At 47.0% G+C, this 25,689-nt stretch overlaps 1 protein-coding gene across 5 annotated transcripts in view; it reads left to right on the top strand.

The window, feature by feature from the left end:
- Positions 1-25,087, top strand: part of mettl16 (methyltransferase 16, N6-methyladenosin) — a 31,944-nt gene extending 6,857 nt beyond the window's left edge. For all 5 annotated transcript variants that reach the window (XM_042063927.1, XM_042063925.1, XM_042063924.1 and 2 more), the window contains 8 exons: positions 3,746-3,942; positions 5,131-5,271; positions 5,913-6,028; positions 6,377-6,519; positions 9,616-9,685; positions 12,895-12,984; positions 18,539-18,745; positions 24,254-25,087. In XM_042063927.1, coding sequence (XP_041919861.1) covers positions 3,746-3,942; positions 5,131-5,271; positions 5,913-6,028; positions 6,377-6,519; positions 9,616-9,685; positions 12,895-12,984; positions 18,539-18,745; positions 24,254-24,898 — 1,609 coding nt within the window. In that variant the 3' untranslated portion in view covers positions 24,899-25,087. The remainder of the gene's footprint in view (positions 1-3,745; positions 3,943-5,130; positions 5,272-5,912; positions 6,029-6,376; positions 6,520-9,615; positions 9,686-12,894; positions 12,985-18,538; positions 18,746-24,253) is intronic.
- Positions 25,088-25,689: the final 602 nt, after the last annotated feature.

A 25,689-nucleotide genomic window follows, 5' to 3' on the forward strand; every position in this document is an offset into this window, starting at 1 on the left:
CTGCTGAGTATACTTTGTGGTACTGATGCCATAATATCTAATTAAATCTCCTCGTTGTTATAGTATACTGTGTGTTATAGCAGCTGTGTGTGTGAGACAAACCGACATTGACTGAATTCACAGCACCTCTCCTTTCACCCCCATGTTTAGCAATATTCTGACCGTGTGTCCATATATATAATAGACAGACTACACCTTTCACAAAGCAGCATACATTTTTTTATATTATATACTTTTAATTACTTTTTTCTGCTATTAGTGAATGTGTGTGTGATGTCTGTATGCTACTGAGACCTTGAATTTCCCCTGGGGATCAATAAGGTATCTATCTATCTGTCTATCTATCTATCTAAAATGGTGTAAAAAAACAGTTTATGGCTTTAAAACGACTTAATGTCATGTTGTTTTGAATATAGTTGACAGAAAAAGAAGAAGAAAGAGGGAAACGTGTCAAATGGGATGATAAGGAGTAGCTGTGTGGTGAGATTGAGCTAATAGAAAAGAACTGAGAAAAGGGAACTAGCTTGCTTGAGAGAAAGGGAGAAACAAGGGAATGAAGATTCACTGAGATGAGACATGATTGAGTCAAAGTGCAATAACAAATGCCATCTGAAGAGATGATAAATCACAGACAAAAGCTCACTGGATAATGCAGTTATTTTGAAATCACTTGAGTCAATATTATAATACTCCACACACACTATTGAAATATGTCACAGACATTAACATTGTTATTTTTGTTATGAAGAATTGCACTGTGATGCATGGTAATGATTTCTCTGCAACACAAAACGCCTTCAAGCACCCAAAATGTGCATGTCCTTTCCCTGACATTCAGAAAGGTTTGAGAATATCTTTTGTGATGGTTTAGCATTTTTGCACATACCCTAATTGCACTACCTTCCCATGTTGCTGCAGGGCTGTTTTTGTTCCACTGCTTTGTCCCTTCTGCTCATGGTATCTGTGTATGTATCGTGCCCATGTGTGTGCTCGTGTGTATGGGAGTCTTTCTTTCTCCTGCCTGCCTGAGTGGCTCTGCTGAGGTGTGCTAGTGCCCTTGCTTTTTCATGCCCTCTGCTGCCGCAGCCAGTGATGAGCAGTGAATAACATCAGCGGCAGCAGCCGTAGCGTAGCGTAGCGCTAGTGTGTTTATGAGGGGAGAGAAACTGCTGAGGTGGCTTCTCTCTCTGTGGACCTGGTGTGTCCTTGGTAAGCTGGGGAGGTGTAGGGTGGTTTACCCACAACTAGCTCTCCTCTCCCCTACTCTCCTCCTCTCCTCCTCCCCTACTCTCCTCCTCCCTCTCCTCTCCTACTCTCCTCCTCTCCTCCTCCCCTACTCTCCTCCTCCCTCTCCTCTCCTACTCTCCTCCTCTCCTCCTCCCCTACTCTCCTCCTCCCATACTCTCCTCCTCTCCTCCTCCCATACTCTCCTCCCCTACTCTTCCTCCTCTCCTCCCCTACTCTCCTACTCTCTCTCCTTGTCTTTCCCTGCCGTGCTTGATTCTGCCTGGAGCTGCTGTGACCTACTCTCTCTAGGGGCCACAGTATGTGAGATAGTCATACTCACCTTTCTCCAGCCACGCCAGGGTCAGCCATATCTATGACCGGCTGCTATCATCCATTATATCACAGGCAGCTATGCTTACAAATGTGGACTCTCTCTTGTGCACACACACACACACACACACACACACACACACACACACACACTTACTGTTAGCACATACATATTTCTGTATTTTATATGCATATACGAATGCAAATGGGCGTGTCTCTATGTTGACTTTGGTTAGTGTGTGTGTGTGTGTGTGTGTGTGTGGGGGGTGTTGCCGTGGAGACGGTGTGCAGTATAGCCGCAGTGCTCCATCTCTCCTTATGCACAGCAGCAGTGCTCAGCCTCATCAGTGGCTAAAAATAGCCGGCAGTCCGGCAGCCACAGACCCCCTCCCCAGCATATTGATCATGACCTGACTGAGCCAACCGGCCCACTGGACCCAACAATGGACACATTAATCTGGGTCAGACGAGCTCTCTCTCTCTCTCACTCTCACTTTTCCCTCTCTCTCTCTCTCTCTCTCTCACTCTTCCCTCTCACTCTCTCACTCTCTCCATCTCTTTCTCTTTATCTCTCTCTCTCACCTTCTCCACCTCTCTCTCTCTATCTCTTTCTCTTCCCCTGTCTCTCACTCTCGCTTTCTCCCTCCCTCTCACTCTTCTCTGCCCCCTCTCTTTTCTCTTTCTCTCCTCCCCCCCCCCCCCTCTCTCTCTCTTTGTCACCCCTCCAGTTTGTGGGTGGTGGGGCGATGACAGTGGCTTGGCGGTGTCTGGCTTCTCTGCCACCTCCCCTGCAGACTGTGTGGGCTGAGTGCAAGGGGGCCGAGTTCTCCACCCTCTGCTGTCACCGCTCTGCTCAGGGCTGCCAGGAGACAAAAGAAATCACCTGAAGGTCATGTTCACACAGCGCAGTATGCAGAGCTAATGCACTAATGAATTAGGGAGATGTGTGGCCCTGATAAGTTTCCTCAAAAGTATCAGATGCTCTGCTGGTCCTGATGTTGTAGATAAGCACAGTGTAGGGGGTCAATGCAGCGTAGGATATATGGTTTTAGATTATTGTGTTAATTCCGTAGGATAACATGCTAAACAGTAATTTGTACAAAGGCTACGTCAATGCCTATTAGATGGTGATCACCAGGTTGGGATTACGTTAATCTGCATATGTCAAAACATGTAGTGCCTGAGATGATCTTCCCATCAGCAACTACACAGCAGGGGATTATGGGTAGCAACCACACAACAGGGGATTATAGGTAGGCTCATGGAACATGTTGGGGTCTGTCTGTTTTAGGGTTTTTGTTGTTTTTATCACCACGTGTGGGAGACAAGAGAAGGATAGTGCCTTAAATGCATTCAACCACACCACATCACACACACACCACACCACACCACACCACACCACACACAGACACACACACACCACACCACACACACACACAGACACTCTCACAGCAGGCTTCCTATCCAGACACACAGATTCATGGATACATAGGCGCACCTGGAGGTGCTAGACATGCACACATATTCTCTCACACACGCACACATATATACACACACTGGTGTGGTTCCATCCATGGAGGTGTGAATGTGTAGAGACGTTTTAATTACAACTATCCTCCATGCACTTTACCCCTCCCAACACAAAAGCATGACTCCCAAGCGCAGTGATTCATTAAAGATGTAGGAATGGGAAGTGATGGTGTGGGGGTGTATGTGGTGGGTGTGTGTATGGGTGTGTGTGTATGGGGTGTGTGTGTGGGAGGGGTGGAGGTTCATAATGAAGTCCTCGTTAGCCATTACCAGGGTGGTGCAAATTGATGGGCCCCTCGTTCGTCTTCCCCATCACTGCAGACGTGTCTGTGATTGACAGTGATGAATTGAAAAGCTTCATCTTGCCGGGTGTATGATGTGGGGGGTTTAATGTGATTATGGGCCAGTGAGCCTCCTTGCTTTCACACGTTTTGTCTTTGCCCAGCAATTTTCTGTTTTCTCTTTCTCCCCTCTCTCTCTTTCTCTTTCTCTCTCTCTCTCTCTCTCTTTCACTCTCATGCTGCATGGTCCTGTTTCTCCACCTCCCTTTGTCTTGTTTTAGCTCCTTCTCTCTCTCCTCTTCTTTGTCCTCATCATCTTCTACCGTCTCTCTCTCTCTCTCCCTTTGTCCATCTCTCTCTTTCTGTCTCTTCTGCAGGTTGAACTTCAAGGACCCCGAGGCGGTGCGGGCCCTCACCTGCACGCTGCTGAAGGAGGACTTTGGGCTGACCATCCAGATCCCCCTGGAGCGCCTCATCCCCACCGTGCCACTGCGCCTCAACTACATCCACTGGGTGGAGGACCTGATCAGTGACCAGGGTGCCTGCGACGGCCCGCGCAGGGGCATCGACATCGGTACACTCCCTCTCCTCCTTCTCTCTTCCCCCCCCCTCCCTCCCTCCTCTCCCCTCCTCTCCATCCTTCATCCTTATCACACCCCCCCCCCCCCCTCCCCTCCCCTCCCCTCCCCTCACTCAATCTCCCTTGCAGCAGTCATATCTCCATCTCCCGTCCCAACCCCCCAGGCCTCGCACCTCTCCTCCTTCCCATCTCCGCCCCACTGTGTTTAATATGAGGCTCATAGCAATGCACTCACGGGATGTATTAGTTGGATGGACCACCACTGCCTCCACCACCACCACTGCCTCCACCACCACCACCACCACCACCACCGCCTCCACCACCACCACCACCACCTCCACCACCACCACCACTGCCTCCACCACCACTGCCTCCACCACCACCACTGCCTCCACCACCACTGCCTCCACCTTTCCCAGCCCCTCTGGCTGTTCAGGCTAGTGTGAGCCAAAGCCCCAGAGCTGCCACTGCTCCTGCTGCTGCTACCACTGATGGGCATGGACAGGCCTCAGTTGGTTTAAAGCACTGTTGTGCTATTCCTCCCTACTCCTTTGGGGGGGGGGGTGTAGAGCCACCACTCCCAAGAGTGCTAGTTGGCCTCTGATCGGGAGACTCCAGGTTGCCGGCTGTCATGTGTATGATGAATGGCTGTACAGCTACTGACAGTCGTCTCTGACCCAGAGGGTTGCCATGTTGGCTCTGGGGCGGCCCACTTAAGCCTGTGGGGCTTTCTCATTACGGGGCCAGTCACAGAGACACTGCTGATCAAATAATGGCTGCCGTGATCGGGACCGCCTGGGTCAGCCTTATTCCATTACAGACAGATCACTGTCACCCAACGTTTGTTCTCCCAAGACGCACACACACCAACACGCACACATACACACACACACACACACACACTTTTCCTTGTGCTCCGACCTACTTATAGGCACAATCACATCCTCTGTATCAAGGAAAATAGGCAAAAAATAGAATGGTTTGCAAATGTGAATTGAGTTTCAGTGAAACCCTAATAGTCATTTAGGCAATTAGTGTCAAATTGAGAGTGTTTGATATGACATCTTACGCCATCTGAATCCAAATCCGAAGCCATTAGTCTTTTGTGAAATCCATCTTGTTATGACGGTAAGAGCAGTTTATTTGTCAGCTGTGTCCTCATTGGTCCTCCCTGATGTGCAGGGACGGGGGCCTCCTGCATCTACCCTCTGTTGGGGGCCACCATGAACGGCTGGTACTTCCTGGCCACCGAGGTCGACGACATCTGCTTCAACTACGCCACAAAGAACGTGGAGCAGAACAACCTCTCCGACCTGATCAAAGGTGCGTGTGCCCCACCGTGCATGTGTAGGAGCTCAGGAATCAGGTCATATTATCCAGCTGCTCTCACAACGGGTAGAATAAAATGCTAACAAGATATAACAGACATGCTTCCAAGGGAGAATATACACTACCGGTCAAAAGTTGGTCACTTAGAAATTTCCATTCCACTCAGTTATAGACAGAATACCAGCTGAGATCAGTTGCATTGTTTGTTTTTTTTTTTAAAAGGGTTCTCGACTGTTGCAGAAAGAAATGGCTGCATCTTTAATGTAATATCTACATTGCCCATTATCAGCAACTATTCATTCAATGTTCTAAAGGCGCATTCTGTTTACTAATCTGATATCATTTTAAAAGGCTAACTGAGAAAATATTGGAGAACCCTTTTGCAATTATGTAAGTACATCATGTAATCTGAACTGCTGCCCTGATTAAAAAAAACAGTGCAACTGATCTCAGCTGGTATTCTGTCTATAATGGAGTAGAATGGAAATTTCTGAGTGACCCCAAACTTTTGACAAGTAGTGTATATACCATACTTAGCTCTGTATAACAAGATCTGTCTCATTAATTTGGACCGTATTCTGAATGACTGCGTGTGAACCTGAATGAACCTAGCAGTCTCCTGCTCTGTCTGACAGTGGTGAAGGTCCCTCAGAAGACGTTGCTGATGGATGCACTGAAAGAGGAGTCCTCCATCATCTATGACTTCTGCATGTGTAACCCACCCTTTTTCGCCAACCAGCTGGAGGCGAAGGTACATAGACATGTTTTTTGGATTTTTCTGTTAATTTCTTAAGATAAGCTTGTGTCCATACAGCATGCCAGAAGGTGTGTGTGTGTGTGTTATCAAATGTGTATTGTGACAGATGTGTCATGTTGCGTGAAACAACCGGTTGAATATTTTATGAGAGGATTTCTGCACGGCTGAAATTTATTTCATCACATTTATCTCATCACATTACTCCTTCTCTCCCTCTCCTCCTCCCCCTTTTTGGGTTTCATGCAATCTTTCCTTATCATTCTCTCTCTCTCTCTCTCTCTCTCTCTCTCTCTCTCTCTCTCTCCCTGCGCCCCCTCTCGTCCTCCTGTCTCCCCGCTCCAGGGTGTGAACTCGAGGAACGCGCGGCGGCCCCCTCCCAGCTCGGTGAACACGGGGGGCGAGACGGAAATCATGGCGGAGGGCGGCGAGCTGGAGTTCGTCAAGAGGATCATCCACGACAGCCTGCAGCTCAAGAGGAGGCTCAGGTGAGCCATGACCCACCTGAACACGCACACGCACACGCACACGCACACACACACAAGCTACATCTCTCTTTCTTTTTCTCTCTCTCACTCACACACACAAACACACACACACGCACACGCACATATACACACAGCAGCTAACTCCATCACAACTGCTGCACAAAACACACTCTGCCCTGGCGCACCATCATCTCATAGCTCATGCTCATTGAAGTCAGGATTTGGGTGAATTACTCACGCCCACCTGCCTGATGCTGTTCACTTGCAAGTTGGAAATTCAGGTCAGCGATCATCACATCCTACAGAGCAGAAGAGCACTCAGCCAAAAGTGTGTTCTTTTGTATGTTTGTTTGTTAGCCGTGTCGGTTCAGGCTGTGGCTTGGTCCCATTTCCTGGGTGTGTTTTTTTCACAGCAGATTTTTGTAAAATCTTAAATTATTGTGTTTTTTTATCCACCTCTGACCCCAGTGAGTGTGTGTAGTATTGTCACCTTTCCTGCTGTGTGTGTGTGTGTGTGTGTGTGTCTCTCTCTCTCTCTCTCTCTCTCTCTCTCTCTCTCTCTCTCTCTCTCTCTCTCTCTCTGGCCTTTCTCAGTCTTAATTAAAGGTGGTGTGAGGAGCAGGGGCAGATGGGTGCTGGGATGGATATGTCACCCTGAGTTTGGTTAATTAATTGGCACACAAAGTAAACAGTTACCCATGACTGTAGCAGACTGCCCTAACGGGAATGGCTTTGTGTGTGTGTGTCATGTGAGGCGTATGAGTGTGTTTTTGTAGGTTTAGGGTATTAGTGTGTGTGTGTGAGTTGAGGGATATGTATGTGTGTGTGAGTTGAGGGATATGTATGTATGCATTTGGTGAGGCTGAAGAGTTTGTGTATGTGTGTATGGAGGGAGTAGGGGGATGTGTGTGTGTGTGTGTGTGTGTGTGTGTGGGACTGGGAGGGTGGCCCCCCCCGTGTGCGAGGGCTGTCAGGAGAGCAGTGGGCTGAGACGGAGATGAGGGGAGTATGGCGTGAGGGTGGAGGGGGTGGGAGGGGCACCATTATGGCTGATTAGAGACGCCACACCTGGGCACCCCGTGGGGACGCGCTGAGTAGGTGTGTGTAGGTGTGAGTGTGGATGACACAGTGACACAGTGAAAGTGTACATGTTTATGCAAAGGGCTGAGCAAAATGCATAATATAAGGAAGGTGTCTAGACTCCTCAGAGTGTTCTGGATGAGGATTTTTTGAGGACAGTTTGGGTAGAAGTGTGTGTGTGTGTGCGTGTGTGTGCGCACACATTTCCATGTGTATGTTTCTCTGTAGGCATGCCCGTGCTGTCTGTTTGTAGAGATAAATGAGAAGCTTTCACAGGGAGGCGCTTTCCGTCATCTCTCTCTCTCTCTCTCTCTCTCTCTCTCTCTCCCCACTGTGTGTTTTTGGCTGGGGAGGGAGGAGGATGTATGGGGTGGGGCGGGGGGGGGTGGTGGTGTATGAGCCGCTCCGCCAGGTGCCCACGGATGCAGCCAAAAGCCCCTCTGATTGGCCCGCTGAGATTCCGCTCCCCTCTCTCCAGCGCTGAACCAGGGCTGCAATTAGCTCCAGACTTGGGCAGGGCACTCTCCCTTCACCCACCACACACACACACACACATAATGAGTGCTTTCACCAAACCCCTGACTTTGCCAGCAGGGCTGCAACACTGATATTGTAACTTGAAATCATTTTCAGTATGGGCAAGATTCCGGGGGAGATATTGCATACATGTGGCCCAAAATGTCCGATAAATATTGAAAATTCCCTTTATCAGGAGAAGCTGTCAAGCACTGTGACTGTTTAGCTTCAATCTGCATGACATAGTGGATAACATCTGTGGATATTAGGACTCTTTAATATTTTATGGAGTAAAATGAAATGAGACTCTTCCGCCCACACCCCCATCCCCCTCTGGCTCCATGTGTACCCCCCTCCTCCTCCCAGTCCTGCGCCCCTCTCCTCATCTCTCCTCCACTGCCACATCTGCCCCCTAGAGACCTGCATGCTGTGCCCTCTGTCAGGCGGCGGTGGCGGGCACAGGGAGCTGACAGCACTCAGGCGGACTTAGGAGGGGCAGGCTCACTGCCTCACTACTGTTTCATCTCGTCTTAAGAAGAACAACAAAACACCTAATACTGCTGGTCCAAAAGCCAGACTGTATGGAATTTCATTTATAATATATACTGTATGCATTTACAATAATACATTTACAATAAATATACATCAGCCTATATATTTACAAAAAGACATAAGAGCAGATAAAACTTGTTTTGTTGGTTGATAAATGAAATCACATGAAAATAAATCTCATTAGCCACGTTTACGTGGACACTTTTAATCCGATTAGAAATGGAATAACAGCTCAATCGGAATAAAAATTCTCATATGAACACCTCAATCGGAGTAAAAATGCCTAATCCAGTCAGAATTTTAATCGGAATTTAATCTGCTGTATCTTCTCAAGGAATAGTAGGCAACAACGGTTATTCCGATCAAAGATTCTAAAGCGCTTGAGAGCACCTGTTCGGAATAGAATGTACCCCTTGTAAACAGACAAGTTTCATCATTTCATAGTTTCATCGGAATGACAAAAAACTGTCCATGTAAACGTATGTTGTCTTGATATATTTCTGTAATGCTGGTCAGTGTATGTGTATGTCTCCTGATCAGAATCATCGATGTTGAAGTCATACCAACCTGATCGTACTGGTCGCATTGCAAGTAAGCACTCTACCTCCTGCTGTGTCTTTACCATAGCGACGCTGCCCATCTCTGAGGCTCGTGCTATCGATTGAGGAGAGCTCATCATTTTTAATCGGCGAGGATAAAAATTGATTTTTTTCTCCCACGTGACTTCAAAGCTCTTTCTTCAATGCCTCTTTATGCTCTCCCCTCAGTGTTTCTCCCCACCCCACCCCGGCACAAGTCTTAATTAAATAGCACGGCTTTCCCCCCTCACCCTGAGAGCTCAGCACAAGTTGGGAGGGGGCGGAGTGGTCCAGTGGTCGGGTGACTCGTGGCCCGTTTGAAGTCTGCGCCCGGAGCTCTGACCGAGCTCTGCTGGGTTGTGTATTGCAGGTGGTACAGCTGCATGCTGGGGAAGAAGTGCAGCCTGGCGCCGCTGAAGGAGGAGCTTCGAAAACAAGGGGTGAGCACCGGTAGCGCCGAGACCACATCAAAGGGCCTCACATATACACAGGACACATCCGCACACACTACAGCACACCTCTCTCTCCTCACCTGCACATACACACACACACACACACACACACAATGTTGATTACATTACATTACATTACATTACATTACATTTGGCTGACGCTTTTTAACCAAAGCGACTAACAACATGGTAAACAGTAAGTTTTAGAACAATTCTCACAATTTTAGGACAGTTTAAAAAACATTAGAGTACAGTAAGAATAAGTGCGTCGGTGAGTGCTGTTTTTAACAGTTACTTGTCAGTGATCAAACACAGAAAAATACAGCTACTCAAATGCTGCATACACACATCACTGAACTGCACAGACATACAGTACTGGTCAACAGTCTCAGGCTGCTACTACATTTGTCGCTACAGCAATGACCACATTCATCCACCTCTCACCCCCTCCCCACCAGTACACAACCAACACACAGGAAACACACCAGCACTAAGAAGCACCAAATTGTTCTTCTGGCCGTGGTTCCAGTCCCAGACCACTAGATCCGGCGACACAGCAGTGCCACAATTACCATTAGCCGGTCCAGTTCTTACACATTGGTGGATCTGCTGGCAGCTTCCGGTGCCCTTCAACACTCTGCACACATCTCCTGCACCTCTGGCTGCAATCCAACAAAGAGAATGAGAAACGAATACGTGTGGTCCCCACAACACTGCCAGAGCAAAACATGCCAGACAGCCTAAGACTTTTGCACAGCGCTGCACATGCCTACCTGCACTTATGTATCCCCCTTCATGTGCACATACTTAAAGGTTGTATCAGCGATTTCAGGCCCAAAAAAGGCCCAAACATAAATGATCACATTCATCTAATCTTTCCTAACGATCCGCTAGCTGTCTGCCCCATAAGCAGACAGTCAAAAAAACGCGTCTCTGTAGGTAGCCTAGGCTCTGAGATCTGTACACAAAAATAATTGCTAGCAACAAGGGTTGGCAACCCACTCAAAGGCAAAATAAAGAGTTTCAACCAATAACCGACGAGATGCGCGTTTAGGAGAGTTTTAATTGTATAGTATGTATATATACTTTTTTGATCCCATGAGGGAAATTTGGTCTCTGCATTTAACCCAATCAGTGAATTAGTGAAACACAAACAGCACACAGTGAACACACAGTGAGGTGAAGCACACACTAATCCCGGCGCAGTGAGCTGCCTGCTACAATGGCGGCGCTCGGGGAGCAGTGAGGGGTTAGGTGCCTTGCTCAAGGGCACTTCAGCCGCAGCCCACTGGTCGGGGCTCGAACCGGCAACCCTCCGGTTACAAGTCCAGAGTGCTAACCAGTGGGCCACGGCTGCCCCAAATTGCACGGGAGGGAGGGGGAGGGAGTAGCGAGCTAGCTCTCTGTTTTGTTTGAACATCAACAGAAGTGACGTATCCCCGCTATCGCTGATACATTTTTTTTTTTTTTCTTTTTAAATATATTTTTTTGGGGCTTTTTATGCCTTTAATCAGACAGGATAGTGGAGAATGACAGTAAGTGAGTGGGAGAGAGAGTCGGGGTGGGATCCGGAAAGGACCACGGGGCGGGAACCGAACCCAGGTCGCCGGCACACGGTGCAGGTACCCCAGCCAGTCGCGCCACGCTGATACAACCTTTAAATTCACTTTCGTATTGCAGTGTTCACACGCAAAATGACCAGGCTGACTGTCAGAAAGTGAATGTGATGGGGGGGGGGGGGGGAAGAAGTCGGGCCTGTTGGCTTGAGGATGCGCAGCCCCGTCTCTGTTGCCTCTCATGTGGCCCCTGGGGGACAGGGGGTGTGTGGGGGGTGGGAAGCAGATCGCAGGTTAATGGCACATTTGTGTCTAATTGCGTTACAGAATGGGCACAAGCTGGTTGATCGCATTAGTGGAGCTTTTTAAAAGGCGGGACAAATTGAGGGGTTCATCAGAGCTCATTAGCTTCTGTCGGACTGGACGCAGTCCTCAGCCACCCGGGCGGAACATACACACACACACACACACACACACACAGAGTCCCTGCCCCGGGTGTTGCCAAAGCTACTGATAGCTGTGAATGAGCGATATCGGCACAGCTCACAAGTTATTATTCCCTTGTCAATCAGCTGTCTCCTCACAGGCCAGACACGTCGCTGAGTATGCCACGCCCAAAACACACACCCACACACCACACACACTCGCATGGACACACACCACACACACTCGCATGGACACACACCACTCACTCACTTCTCATCAAGAGGTGTCAGAAATCCTGTCACGATTCATCAGAGAAAGTGCATCATTGGCTTCCAGTGAGAGTTAAAAAAAAGAGGGGAAAAAAGCGAGGGTGTTCCCTCCGGTTCTTCTGTGTGTCTATGTAATGAGAGTGTAATTAATATGCTAATGCAGTACTCTTGCACCTTCTCTCTCTCTCTCTCTCTCTCTCTCTCTCTCTTTCTGTATGCTTTTATCTTTAACATGAGTGCACTTCATCAGTCAAAGGCCCGGCACATTCCTTGAATTCTTCAACATGCCTGGAAGCTGACCTCCCTTCACCACATTTTTAATCTGTTTAATGTTTCTCTTCACAAATGTAAATCTGCCTATATTAAGTTTCAACGTTGGCTCACACAACATATACTATATGTGCCATATACACGATGGAAGCTTAGCTAATTCATTAATCTAGCTGCTGTATGTGTATGCATGTCAAGGGGTCACATGCCTGTGTGTCATATGGAAGCGATTCAGCCGTCTCTCAGGATCGCACCATTTGCCAGACATATGTTCAGGAGTGGGCGGTGTTTTCATATCGCCAATATTTATGCATGACATGTTTCTTTGTGAAACATTCCAGGCACACCATGCTTCATTTCCAGTATGCAAAAATAGCAATTTAACAGTAACCGCCTGCGTCGTTGAAGTAAAATTAAACCAAAGATTGACCACTGACAGATTATTTCAGCAAACGTGTTAGCAGGAACTCAATCCAAAACCTCCAAACTATGACAAATTGATTCACTGTTGACTGTGAAACTCCAGCCCTTAAAAGAGCCGTGTTGTCCTTTGTTGTTGTTGCGTCTGGGCTGTGTGGTGTGTCTGGCTTGTTTTTTTCCCCCTGTATATGTAGGTCAGTGGGCTGCTCTGCTCACTCCCCTGTGCTTGTGTGTGTCCTGTGCGCGTCTCCTGCAGGTGACTAAAGTGACCCACACCGAGTTCTATCAGGGACGCACCATGCGCTGGGCTCTAGCCTGGAGTTTCTACGACGACGTGTCTGTACCGGTAAGCTGTGTGCACTCACTCCATTATTAAAAAAAAAAACAAATCTAATGTAGACATTTCTCTCAGGGCCACAGTAGACAGATCACAATACAGTACCAACACCCTAGAACAGACTACAGAACAGTACACAAATGTACCACTGATTAACACGTGGATAAAATAATATAATCAGAAATGTTCTGTAGGAATTCAATATGGCAAAGCTCCAAAACATTGCATCTCATTTGGCTAGCACCATGATTCCTACCCAGATGGCAACAACAGCTTCTTGTATGAAGACGCCATGGACTTGATCAGTCTTCGCATGCCCTACAGGTCACAGTGGGGGTCAGAGCGGTAGCACCCACATGCAAATGTGATGCATCCCAACTTTGCCTCAGGTCTTAGAGGCTGTTCCCAGTTCAGCCGGGGAAGCCATACCTGCTGAATATGCAGAGGCCCCCTGCCCTTTTGCGTGTGTTAATAATGCATTCCCCCAAGGCCTTTCCATTTGCTACACTTAGCCCTCTTCCTGGGTGCTCGGGTGTTTGCGTTTCCTAATTCGCTGTAACCCTGGCAACAGTTGCTGGGGTGGTGGGAGCATAGGGCAGAGCCAAAAACCTCTCAGGGAAGAAGTAGTGAAAGAGGAGGAAGAAGGCGGCGGCAGAGGAGGAAAAGAAAAGGGGGTGATGGGTAGACCGGAGCTCCGGGGTGTGGAGGAAGAGGGGTGGCGTGTGAAGGATTGTTGAGGACCCTTGGAAGAGCTCTCCCAGCCCCAGATGTCTTTCCCCCCCTCGCACACCCTCAAAAGCACTTGAGCAGAAAGATTGGCCTACATTTCTGCCTCTCCCAGCCCCACTCTCCTCTCCTCTCCACCCACTCTCCTCTCCTCTCCTCTCCTCTCCTCTCCTCTCCTCTCCTCTCCTCTCCTCTTCTCTTCTCTCCATGCTCCCACCCTTATCCACCCTCTTCGACCCAGCCCCCGTAGCTCCTGTGCGGCTCGCCAGCAGTCCCAGGTCGGCCTGAAAGCCCTGCATGGATACAGAAAAGGCTGCACACCTGTGTCCACACACACCACAGCAACACGCCCCATCTCACCCTCCCTCCCTCCCTTTTTCCCTCCCTTTTTCCCTCCCTCCCTCCATCTCTCCATTCACCTCTCCATTCATCTTATTCTCTCGCTTACACCTGCTTCTGTGCTGTGTGTACATCCATCTCACCTCTTCTTTCTTTTCTCCCTCCTTTGTTTGCTTCTTCCATCCCCAACTTACTCCCTTTCTCTCTCCCTCCCTTTCTTACAGCCCCCCCCCCACACACACACACACACACACACACACAAATGTAGGACCTGTTTCTTGCTCGGCCACCCCAGTCAGAGGGTGTGTGAATCCCAGGTTATGGCCCATTAGCGGACAGCATGGAAGCCAAATCAATCTGGCTGACAGCTCGATCTTTCAACCGGACATGAAAACATACAGCAGGGGCGGCCGTGAGAGGCCTGCTCTGAATCTGATCCCCTTCATTATAGAGAGGGAACAAGTGAAGGAAAGACACAATGAAAGAAATGAAATGAAAGAAAGACAGAATAAGAGGGAGAAAATATAAGAAACGGTGAAAGACGATGAAAGAAAGGAGGATAAGGAGGCCTTTTGTGAAGGTGTCACAAAGAGGGAGACATGGCAACAGGAGGACAGGACCTAGAGAGATCTAGGGAGATACAGAGATAACAGCTCTACACAAAGACACAAAGGCACAGAAGAGGAGAGGCTCCTGTAGGCATGCCGGCTGAGAGGCCGAACGCTTGTCCGGTACTCAGTCCAGATGGTGAGCTGAAGGCTGACTGGGCAAAGGTCACCACGTAAGGCAGGCTTTGCCAGGGCTTGACTATGAATAGGGAAGGGTTGGGGGTTGATTATAAAAAAAACCTCCCTGTCACAAACCCCAAGGTTAAATAGCTATCTCTGCCTCCACCAATCGTGCTCAATAATTGAATAATGACCTTATTTTATCTGCCCATACCATACTTCTCAATTACTTTTTTTTTTGCCCCCAGTCTCTGAGTGTAGTGTGTGGTGCTGGGGGTGGAGGCTGGGTCCTCCCTGCTGGTTTGGAAAAGTGGGGCAAGGGCAGAGCTGATGGTGGTATGGATTGTGATGCACATTGTGTCGGCGGAGCGCGGCTGTCATCTCACCGGAGCCCCCAGCTTTTGTCTGGGGCTCTTGTCACCACTGCGTGCAGCACGCCCGCGTGAGCTGGAGGAAAGATGAGGCAGGGATAAGTGTGTCAGATAAATAATGGACCATCCCTGACCAGCGCAGAGAGAGAGAGAGAGAGAGAGAGAGAGAGAGAATGGAGGGAGGGAAGGAGGGAGAAGGGATGAATAAAATGAGGGAGAGAAGAGACGGTGAATTACTGTAGAGGAGGGGCTAAAAGCAGTACCCTGATAAAAAGACAGAGATTTGTGAGTGTGTGTGTGGGGGGGTGAATTAGTGTGTGCGTTCATGCAGCGTGGCAGCGTGCACACGTGTGCGTGTGTGTGTGTGTGTGTGTCTGCGCAGTGTGCATGAGTACACAACTCTGTGTTTAGGATGTGCTGTGCTCAGACAGGCCGGCCTGATGGATTTTATTGATTTTTTTTTCCTCAGTGTTTTTTTTCCCTCTCAATGTGAGCAGAAGGCTTTTTGATTGTGTGTGTGTGTGTGTGTGTGTGTGTGTCTATGAGAAACACAAAGAAATATAATAGAAAGCGGCAGCTTTGCGGCCCCTTATTAGACGGACAAATTAAATATGGAAATGGTTTGGCCATATGAAGAGCAGAAGTCATTTCACTTCACACTCATGCGGGGCGTCATTGATGAAATAAGGCCATTGTGGCTCGCGTCAGCAGAAACGCTCTCCTCAGTCTGTTCCACTGCTGATATCACGACAATAACAGCCCACATACAGCCCTGTCCCTCCGCATCAACGCGTGGACATGAAGGACATATCGGCACGCCACACCGAATAAACACCAATGTCATTGCAGGGGCGTGGGGCGTGAAAAGTCATGGAACAGGGCCCCCTTGTGCTGCATTGTAGAATGACAGTGAGGACATTCTTTAGTGTGCAGCCTGCCAGATACTGTAATTGTGAAATTGTTAGCAAACTTTAAATGAAAATCTCTGGAAAAAATGTTTGAAACTGGGATGGGATGTTTTAAAGTGGTTAGTGGTTGGGATGTGTGTGTGTAAATGGTTAATGTGTGTGTGTGTCTGACCAAAGGCAGAGCGCTCTCTCAGAGCAGAGCTGATTGATGGGGGATTAGCTGAGCAGTCTCTGCTGTAATGTGATTAGTGTGACGTGACGTTAGGCGTCTGAACACCAGTGCTCATTTAGTTAGAGCAGCGGATGCTGGCTAGGTCACAGGGCAGCACGGAGTTAGAGAAGAGAGAGAGACAGATAGAGAGAGAGAGAGAGAGAGAGAGAGAGAGAGAGAAAGAGAGATGGGCCAAAGGGTTAATGAGTGAAGACGAATTATGGTCCTTTTAGTAGATCAAACACACACACACACACACACACACACACACACTTACTCCCACACTTGCAGTATTGCGTACATTTCTGTCGTATTTCTGGTGAGCAGTGGAGGCTTTGGGTGTGGCAGCTTTGGTCAGTGAGAGTGTCCAGCGGCTGAGTGATGTGGGAGTAGTAGGGGAGCCTGCTCTGGGCTTTGGGCTGTGTGTGTCTGTGACTGTGTGTGGTAGTCGTAGTGACTCATGCTGTGGGCTGTCTGGGTCTAAGTGAGAAGCAGAGACCAGCCACTCACGAGACCTTTAAGCCAGCGTGATGCCTTTAAGACAATCCCTCTGCATCTCTCTCTCTCTCTCTCTTTCTCACTCACTCACACTCTCTCCCTAAATATCTCTCTTTCTCTTGCTCCCTCGATCATCTCTCATGCTCACTTGCTTTCTCTGCATAATGGTGTCAGTGACTCAGCCAATGACGTGTCTTGGCCTTCAGGGAAAGAAGCCAGAGATGGGAATGCGTGACTGTCTTCATTTCTCTCTCTCTTTCTCATCCTTTCTCTCTCTCACTTTTTCTCTCTCTCTCCATATCCCCCTTTTGCTCTCTCTCTCTCCCCCTTTCACACTCTCTCTGTTTGTCTTTCCCTCCCTCTGCTCTCACTCTTGTTTGCTCCATATCAGCGACATCCACACCATGCGGTCTGAGCCTCTGCCTCCCCTCCCTCTCCACATATCTCCATCACCTTATCTCTGACATCATTGTTTTTGGACAAGATTGTCTCAGCTCACTTGACTGATAAATGGTGGTGCTGCCTCATCATGCTCGGTATGTGTGTGTGTGTGTGTGTGTGTCTGTGTCTGTGTGTTCTCTGTTCTCCATTCTAAGAACATCTCCTCGTCTGTGGTGTGTTTATGAGTATTCCTGAGGTCAAACCAGAGGATAAACTGTTTGTCTGAGGCAGGGGGTGTTGGCCATGGTTTATTACTTGTGTTCCTGTGTGTGTAAGTATCAGTGTGTGTGCCTGTGTGTCAGAGTGACTTGTGAGAGGGCCCTGGATATGTTTGGAATGTGGGCTATGCTGCACAACTGCGCTCGCATGCCAAAGCTGCAGTAACAGCACTCTTGCCCCCTGAAGGGTAACTGAATGTTATCCTCCTCTTGTGGCCCAGCGGCTTTGGCCTTGTTTGTGTGGACGAATTCTAAATATTCTCATAAATCTCCCATTAATTCTCAAAGCGGCCCATACTGCGGGCGTGTTCAGACGTGTGTGGTGTGAAACAATAGTGCGTTTGAGCTCAAGGCAGCCAGAATCCTGCTGGTTGTTTTTCTAAGCTGGGATGAAAATAGGGGAGGGGGTGTTTTCGCCTTCTCAGAAGACAAGGTCAAAGGGTGATGCAACTGGGGACCATTCACTTGTGTGTTGCTGCCCCCTTGTGGTGATCAAGTCAGTGTTTTTTTTCTTCTTTTTTTTCTCTTAGCCTGCAGCCTCTGGTAACGCAGTGGACGGTCATGACAGTACATGAGTTGAATGTAGTATGTGTTCTTATCAGTTACATCACTGCTTTGGCTCTCCTGGTATGCAGGTATGACAGAATGAGAGTGCACAGGGTGTGGTGTCTACGCTATTAGTCACTGCCAAAACATCTGACATAGATTAATTCCTCTGTTCTCTAATCTCTATTCTTGTCGCTGTATCTGTTCTTAGGCTGAAAGGACTGTATGAGAAATACCAGTGGTACATTTGATATTGTGGAGATTTCTTACGTTGATGTGATGTGATTTAGGGAATATTGACCTAGTTTAGATAAACACATTTAGATGTGAACATACTGAATACTAAAATTAAACCTAATGAAAATCTTAAACTGAGACTAAGGTTAGTGAAGTATTTCTATAGCATTTGTCAATAGATTACAAACTAAACAATGAGTAACCTTAGCGCAGCAGTCTGTCTGCTATTTCATTTTAGAACAATGGTGTTTGTGTTCTCGCCTTAAGCTCTGTAACCTGAATGTGTAATGATGTCATCCTCCTCCTCCTCCTCCTCTTCCTCTCCTTGCCTGTGGCTTAGTCTCCCCCGAGTAAGAAGCGCAAGATGGAGAAAGCCCGCAAGCCACTGGCCTTCACCATTCTGCAGCCCACGGTCCGAGAACTGCAGATCAAAGCCTCCTCTCTGCCCTCCTCTTCCACCTCGTCTTCCTCTTCCACAGCCTGCTCGGAGAGCAGCGATGTGCACACAGTCACTGTCTGGATGGAGAAGACACTCAAAGACCTGCGGGTACTTTACACATGCCTACAGTACACACTCACTCAAAACATTCCAGTTTACTGCTGCTTATATGCCGTATGTAGGCTATGCTCATAGAGTTAGGCTAAGTATAAATTCAATTAAATATCACTTTAGGATGTAGAATGAAATTGCCTTGAAACCTTTGGGATGTTAGGTTAAGGCTAAGATGATGTTAATTATAGGCTAGGATAATGATTATGAACAAACTAATATGGGTACAATTATGTGTTGATTTGTAATCTACTGTTAATCAGTTATTAATTGTATTTCTAGTATCTTTTAGTGTCAGCTGAAGAAAGCTTTGCTTTGGTTTGCTTTGAGAGGTGGAGGTTAGGCTGAATCTTAACCATACCACACTGAATGACATTGAGCTCCAGTCTCTGATCACTGTCCCTGGGCCCAGAGTCACTATGTCTAAGTTTGTCATGATTGACAAAGACATGCTCAGGAAAATTGTTATGCAATTGAAACCTTCTACATGCCTGCTTGATCCCATACCCACCAACTTTTTTAAGACAGTTTTCAGCTGTCTTGAAGATGATGTGCTCCAGGTAGTGAACTGCTCTCTCGGCACTGGCGAGTTCCCTCAGTCGCTGAAAACTGCAATTGTAAAACCTCTCCTAAAAAAGAGCACCCTGGATCCACAAATTCTAAATAACTACCGTCCCATCTTAAACCTCCCTTTTCTTGGTAAAATCCTTGAGAAAGTTGTCTACAAACAGCTATATGACCACTTAAACTTGAACAGCATTTTTGAGAAGCTACAGTCTGGTTTCCGCCCCCACCATAGCACAGAGACAGCCCTACTTAAAGTAGTCAATGATATTAGATTAAACATGGACAACAACCTTCCCTCCATTCTTGTACTGTTTGATCTGAGCGCTGCCTTTGATACGGTAGACCGGGGTCCCCAACCTTTTATGTACCATGGACCGGTTTGATTCCCATTTTTTTTTTTCATGGACCGGTGGTGGGGGGGGTGTTCCGGGGATTCCATGTTCCGTGTTGTGCATGCATTACTTGAAAAGAACTAGCTCGTATGAACAGTCACTAGCTAGTATGAACAGTAAAGGTAACAAACTCTTAAAAATGTGAAAAACTTGAAGAAGTGAAAATTGAACAATATGAACTATGAAAATTGAACAACTTAAAGCTACATCTATCATGTGTGAAAATGCTTAACAAAATATGGTAACAAAACATGGAAACTAAACGTGCATTACGAATATAATCAGTGGGAGCCCTGTGCTTGTTTCCCTGCAACAAGAAGGTTCCATCTGGGGGTGATGGAAGACAGTGACACCCTCAGTGTGTTTGAAATGTCCAGTCGATTGCGCAATTTGGTCTTAGTTGCAGTCATTGCTGAAAACCTGGCCTCGCATAGATACATGGTGGGAAATGGTAACGTTTTCAACGCTTTTCTCGGGATATTCTGCTTTGGTTTTCATCCAAAAACCCGCCAGAGAGGTTTCCTTATAGCCTACACACTCTTAAGACCACCGTCATTTGCAATTTCGATCAACTGCTCTTCCTCCTGCGCTGACAAGTTAGGACTATACGGGATATTGACAAATGGGTTGCGGACCCACTCATTGGTTTGCCGTGGATCTTTGGAGGATGGGAAGTAACGTTCAAACTCATTTGAAAGCGCAACAAGGTGATCACGCACCAGCTGCGAGAGAAAGGGCCCTGCCTCAGTCTCTCCCAAAACCCCCACTACTGTTTGGAACATATCAAATACACCCCGATCCACTCGTCGCACCCACAAATCAAGCTTGGCTTTAAATGCAGCGACTTTATCTGCCAGTTTAAAGACAGTAGTCATTAGTCACTAGTTTTTTGTCCTTCTTGCGTCGCGTTTCTTACGCTCAAAGAACTCAAGGGGTTTGTCTTTAAGTGTAGGATGCTTGGACTCTAGATGTCGAATTAGCTTTGATGGTTTCATTGCTTCGTTTGACAACTTATCGCCAAATACCACACATAAAGGAGTCACCGGTCTCTGCGAAACCATATTTTAAATATGACTCGTCATATTTCGTATTGAATGACCCCTTCTTTTTCTTTGAGGTATCTGGCTCACCATCGTCAGTGGGTATTATTGCAAATGTGACATTATTGCGAATTAAATTGAGTTTATTTAGTTTGCATGCATTTTTTTTAAACTCTTGTCGTAGGCTACGGCCCGGTTAGGAATGTCCCGCGGCCTGGTGGTTGGGGACCGCTGCGGTAGACCATGCCTTGCTTCTCAGCAGGCTACAGCATCATGTTGGCCTATCTGGGTCTGCCCTTAATTGGTTCAGGACATATCTTTCCGGCAGAGATTTCTTTGTCTCCCTTAGTGACCACTCCTCTGCCACCACTCCCATCACATGCGGTGTCCCTCAAGGGTCCATTTTCGGGCCAGTTCTATTTAGTCTGTACATGCTCCCACTGGGAAACATTATCAGGAGACATGGGATTGACTTCCATAGCTATGCTGACAACACCCAGCTTTACCTTTCTGTCTCCCCTAACAACACCAGCCCTATTGCCAATCTCATTCAGTGCATTGAACGAATGAATACCTGGATGTCTAATAACTTCCTACAACTGAACAAAGACAAGACAGAAGTTTTAGTTAATGGCCCTAAGCCTCAGAGGGAACTTATCAGTAAAAATGTAAGCACCCTGGCTCAGAACATCAAACCCCTGGCCAAAAACCAGGGGCGCAGGAGGCACGGGGGACGTGGGGGATATGTCCCACGCAGTGCTGAAGAGACGGCCGTCGTCCCCCTCACTTTTGATGAGGAAAAAAAGCCTTATATAAGCTAAATAAATAATAACCTATAGGGTTTGCGCTAACTATGTAAAACTCTCCATTAACAGCATCACATCACTAACCACAGCCATCTACAGTACTGTAAGAGTGCACAATCTTATATTTACTCTGTTGGATATCTGAAGCCAGTTTGTCTACTAACAACCATCATTAGAGATGCTTTTCGTTTGGAGCGGCATACTGGTAGGCCATCAAAAGCATAACATTTTCGGTTTGGTTTGGGATCTAATTTACTTTTGGACTGTTTGATTATATTGCTAAATGTTGGGACTGATGGGCACTGAACTCTGGGAGATATTTGATGGTTCACTGTTATGTTTCATGCAGTTGAAAAAGTGTCGGGATTTCCACCGCTATTTATTGCGAGACAAGGCAGCCATTCATTGAATAGGGGTTGTGCTGTAATAGAAACCTTTTTGCGTAGCCAAGTAGCCTAAATTGAGTTATTGTTTAATTATGCCTTGAGTCAGGCAACAATTGCGTTAAATGTAGCCTCAGCCTCTGGCAGCCTAGCTTCAGCCTCTGGCAATTAGCTCGAAAGGGGCGGCAAGACAATGAGCTTGAGAACGTGTGTTGGAGACCCATGGTAGGAAAACGACTTTATTAATCCAACCAACAATATAATAAAATATTAAGAAGAGGTGTTATTTCATTGACTTAAATCGAAGCAATGTCTTCTAGTGCTGGTGGACTGATGGCAATTGTTGGTATGGTATAGGCAAATATGGGAACCTGCCTTTATTTGTCCGGCTATAAATAGAATCAATCCCGGGCATAATTTGAGGATTTATGGTAGCCTATCTCCTGCTCAACATGACATTAGCTGTTATGTTTATTGATAACAAACTCAACTAGCCTACTGATCAACTCGTTTTCACTAGCCTAACTATAAAATAGAAGTATATAGGCCTATCCAAAGTTTTTGTTCTAAGACATTTATTTCAAACATAATTTCAAGACACAAATTGGATACTTCAGTTACCTTGGTGCATAAATCCCAGAGAGTAGGCTACCACACCCCAGAGTGATGGGCCTTTCTTACGCATTCAGTGTGGGGTATAGACAAGCTGAGAATTTAGCGGTGTCACGTCTGGCTGTCACAGACATGGGGAGCTCTTTGAAGCTTGGGATAATGTGGTACAGTTACTACAGTAACAGTATTTTATTTTACTTCTTATGTAATATATATATTTTTCAATTTTATAAATGCTTTGTTTAAATGCTGTTGGAACAAATAGTAGTTGATTATAAAGGCAACTTTCTGTTGCAATTTTCTGTGTGTTCTGGACTGGTAACTTGTTAAGCCAACATGTTCTAACATTGCATAAATATTAACTGCAGACACATAGTGGAGAGTTGATTTGGTTTATACCAGACAATTTAGGTACTGTAGGCCTAACTAGGCTATTTGATCATGTAGTCTATGTTTGGATCATAGGCATGATGATTCATTCATGGCTTCATAAAATATCAACATCATGTTGCTTTTAGAGTATTCTACCATTGGCCCAAGTAGTGTAAAATAAATCTAAAAAAATGTAATAAAAGTAGAATTGCACATAGCAAGAAGCTGGTCTGAGGGCAGATCTGGCGTTGTGCTCATCTCACAGTTTTGACAATTTTAATCAAAAAATATTTTGAAAACAATCAATGGTATTATCTTAATATTCTGGCAAGTTTAAAATATGATGGTCGAAAGTGGGCCAGAGGTGGCGATCCGATATCGGGAAATCTGATCTCACTATGGTTTGTGTTCACAATTTGGTCCCCCTCACTTTCAAAATATCTCCTGCGCCCCTGCCAAAAACCTTCGTGTGCTCCTTGACCCGGACCTGAACTTTGAGTCACATATAAATCATGTCACCAGTTGTGCTTTTTACCATCTAAGAAATATTTCTAAAATGCGGCCTCTGCTCACCCAGGCTGACAGAAAAGCTGGTACATGCTTTTATTACTAGCAGGCTTGATTACTGTAACGCCCTCTTCACTGGCCTTTCAAAAAAAAATATTAACAAGCTGCAGTTAATTCAGAATGCAGCAGCACGTGTGCTGACCAAGACCAAAAAGAGAGCTCACATTACCCCTATCCTAAAATCCATTCACTGGCTCCCTGTCCGTTTTTAGAATTGATTTTAAGGTCTTACTCTTGGTTTTTAAAGCCCTAAATGGACTTGCGCCTGTGTATCTGTCTGACTTGCTCTCACCGTACCTTCCGTCACGGCCACTCAGATCCTCAGACTCCGGCCTCCTAGTTATTCCCAGGGTGAGGACCAACACACATGGGGAGGCAGCCTTCGCTCACTATGGTCCTGCCCTGTGGAACAGCCTGCCACTTGCGCTAAGGATGGTCCAATCAGTTGAACTTTTTAAGAAACAAGACATACCTTTTTAGCCTTGCTTTCTCTTAAATCCCTATCCGTTCTGGAATTTTAGGTCTTGATGTGTCTGTTCTGTAGCATATGCACGTGTGTACACATGTCTTCATATTTTATGACTTTTGCACCTTGATTTTTATCCTTATTTTTACACTTATTTTATTGCTCTTATCATTCTTTTTGTTTTACCTTATTTCTTAGTGCTGTTGTTAAGCACCTTGTATTGCTGTTTGCACGAAAGGCGCTTTATAAATAAAACTGAATTGAATTTAATTGAATTAATGCCTCTCTCTGCTCTCTCAGATTCTTCACAAGCGCGTCCCCAGCGGCGAGGCCGAGCTCAGTCTCTTCCTGACGGCCGTGGAGAACACCTGGGTCCACATGCGGCAGAGGCGGCGCGAGCAGAACCGGCAGCAGAACGAGTCGCTCTCCCCCGGCGCCGCCGTCCCCTCGGCAGCAGCTCAGGGCTCCGACACACAGCCCACAGCAGCAGCCCACGAGACGGAGAAACAGCAAGGTCCCCAGCCTTCAGGGGAAGTGTGCCAGTCAGCACCAGCGGGTGAGCAGGACCGCAACGGGCATCACTCTGGAGCTCAGGCAGGCGAGCTTGGGGAGCAGGGGCCACTGGATGTCAGCATGGAGTCTCCCAACACACAGGAAGAGGCTCCCGTCACACCGGAGGTCAGCCACTCCTCACAGGATGTGGAAGTGGAAGCCCCCCCTGGCCCAAAGGAAGCCACAGCAGGAGCAGGAGCAGCAGGTTCCCAGCCCCAGAGCCCCGGCCTGGTGCAGAGCTTCCTGTTCAAGAGCCTGCTGAACGTGAAGGTCCAGGGGGCCGACGTGCTGGTGGAGATGCACTTCGTGGAGGGCCAGAACAAGGATCTGATGAACCAGCTGTGCACCTGCCTGAAGAACACCCTCCTCCGCACCGCTTCCAGCCCTCTCTGATGGGGAGGGGGATTTGGCTCCCCGGTTTGCTCCATATCTCTGTGTAGACACTTGCCTTACAACATACCAGTCTTGTGTTATGATTATATTAGGACCCCGAGATTTTTTTTTAAATGACTGATCTCGCAAATACGGTTTGTTTGAAATCTATTTCACCTAATTTTCAAATAAATGTTTTTTTTTAATGAATTTAGTCATGTTCGCTTTATTGTATTAGAAGTATTGTGTGTGTGTGTGTGTGTGTGTGTGTGTGTGTGTGTGTGTGTATGTGTATTCGTTTTTAATGAATATAGACTTATGAAAGTCATACAAATTTAGAATTAGATTTGAAGTGTTATGGACCATTTCGAGAGATCTCTTAGCAAGTCAGAGAAAGATAGTGTTACCTGATGTTGAGCATCACTTCAATTATTGTCATTGAAGACATCACTGTCAAAGTAAGTATGTTTTTTACTATATTAACATTTTCTACCCACGCAGTGTGTGGTATTCTACCACATGTAAGCTTTTAAATTCCCTTTTCTACCACTAGAGGGAGCCTAGTTTTCAAACTGCATTATGGAACAGTGGGTCATGTCGACAGCTCCTTCGCAGTACTAACCTATTTTCGTTTTGCCTGTAAACACAGGTTCATGAAGTTTTGTCGTATGTCCTGTGCCTGGAGGGCTTCAGTCTTGATTTTTTGTCGCAGGAAGTTGGTCGAGGTACACATGTCCTGTAAAAGCCTGGCGTGAATAACAGGAAAGGCAGACCACCCCCCTCCCTCTCCAGTCAGGGCTGCTGTAGGCCTA

The sequence above is a fragment of the Alosa sapidissima genome, chromosome 15 (assembly GCF_018492685.1).
Source record: "Alosa sapidissima isolate fAloSap1 chromosome 15, fAloSap1.pri, whole genome shotgun sequence".
In the NCBI taxonomy this organism is placed as follows: Eukaryota; Metazoa; Chordata; class Actinopteri; order Clupeiformes; family Clupeidae; genus Alosa; species Alosa sapidissima.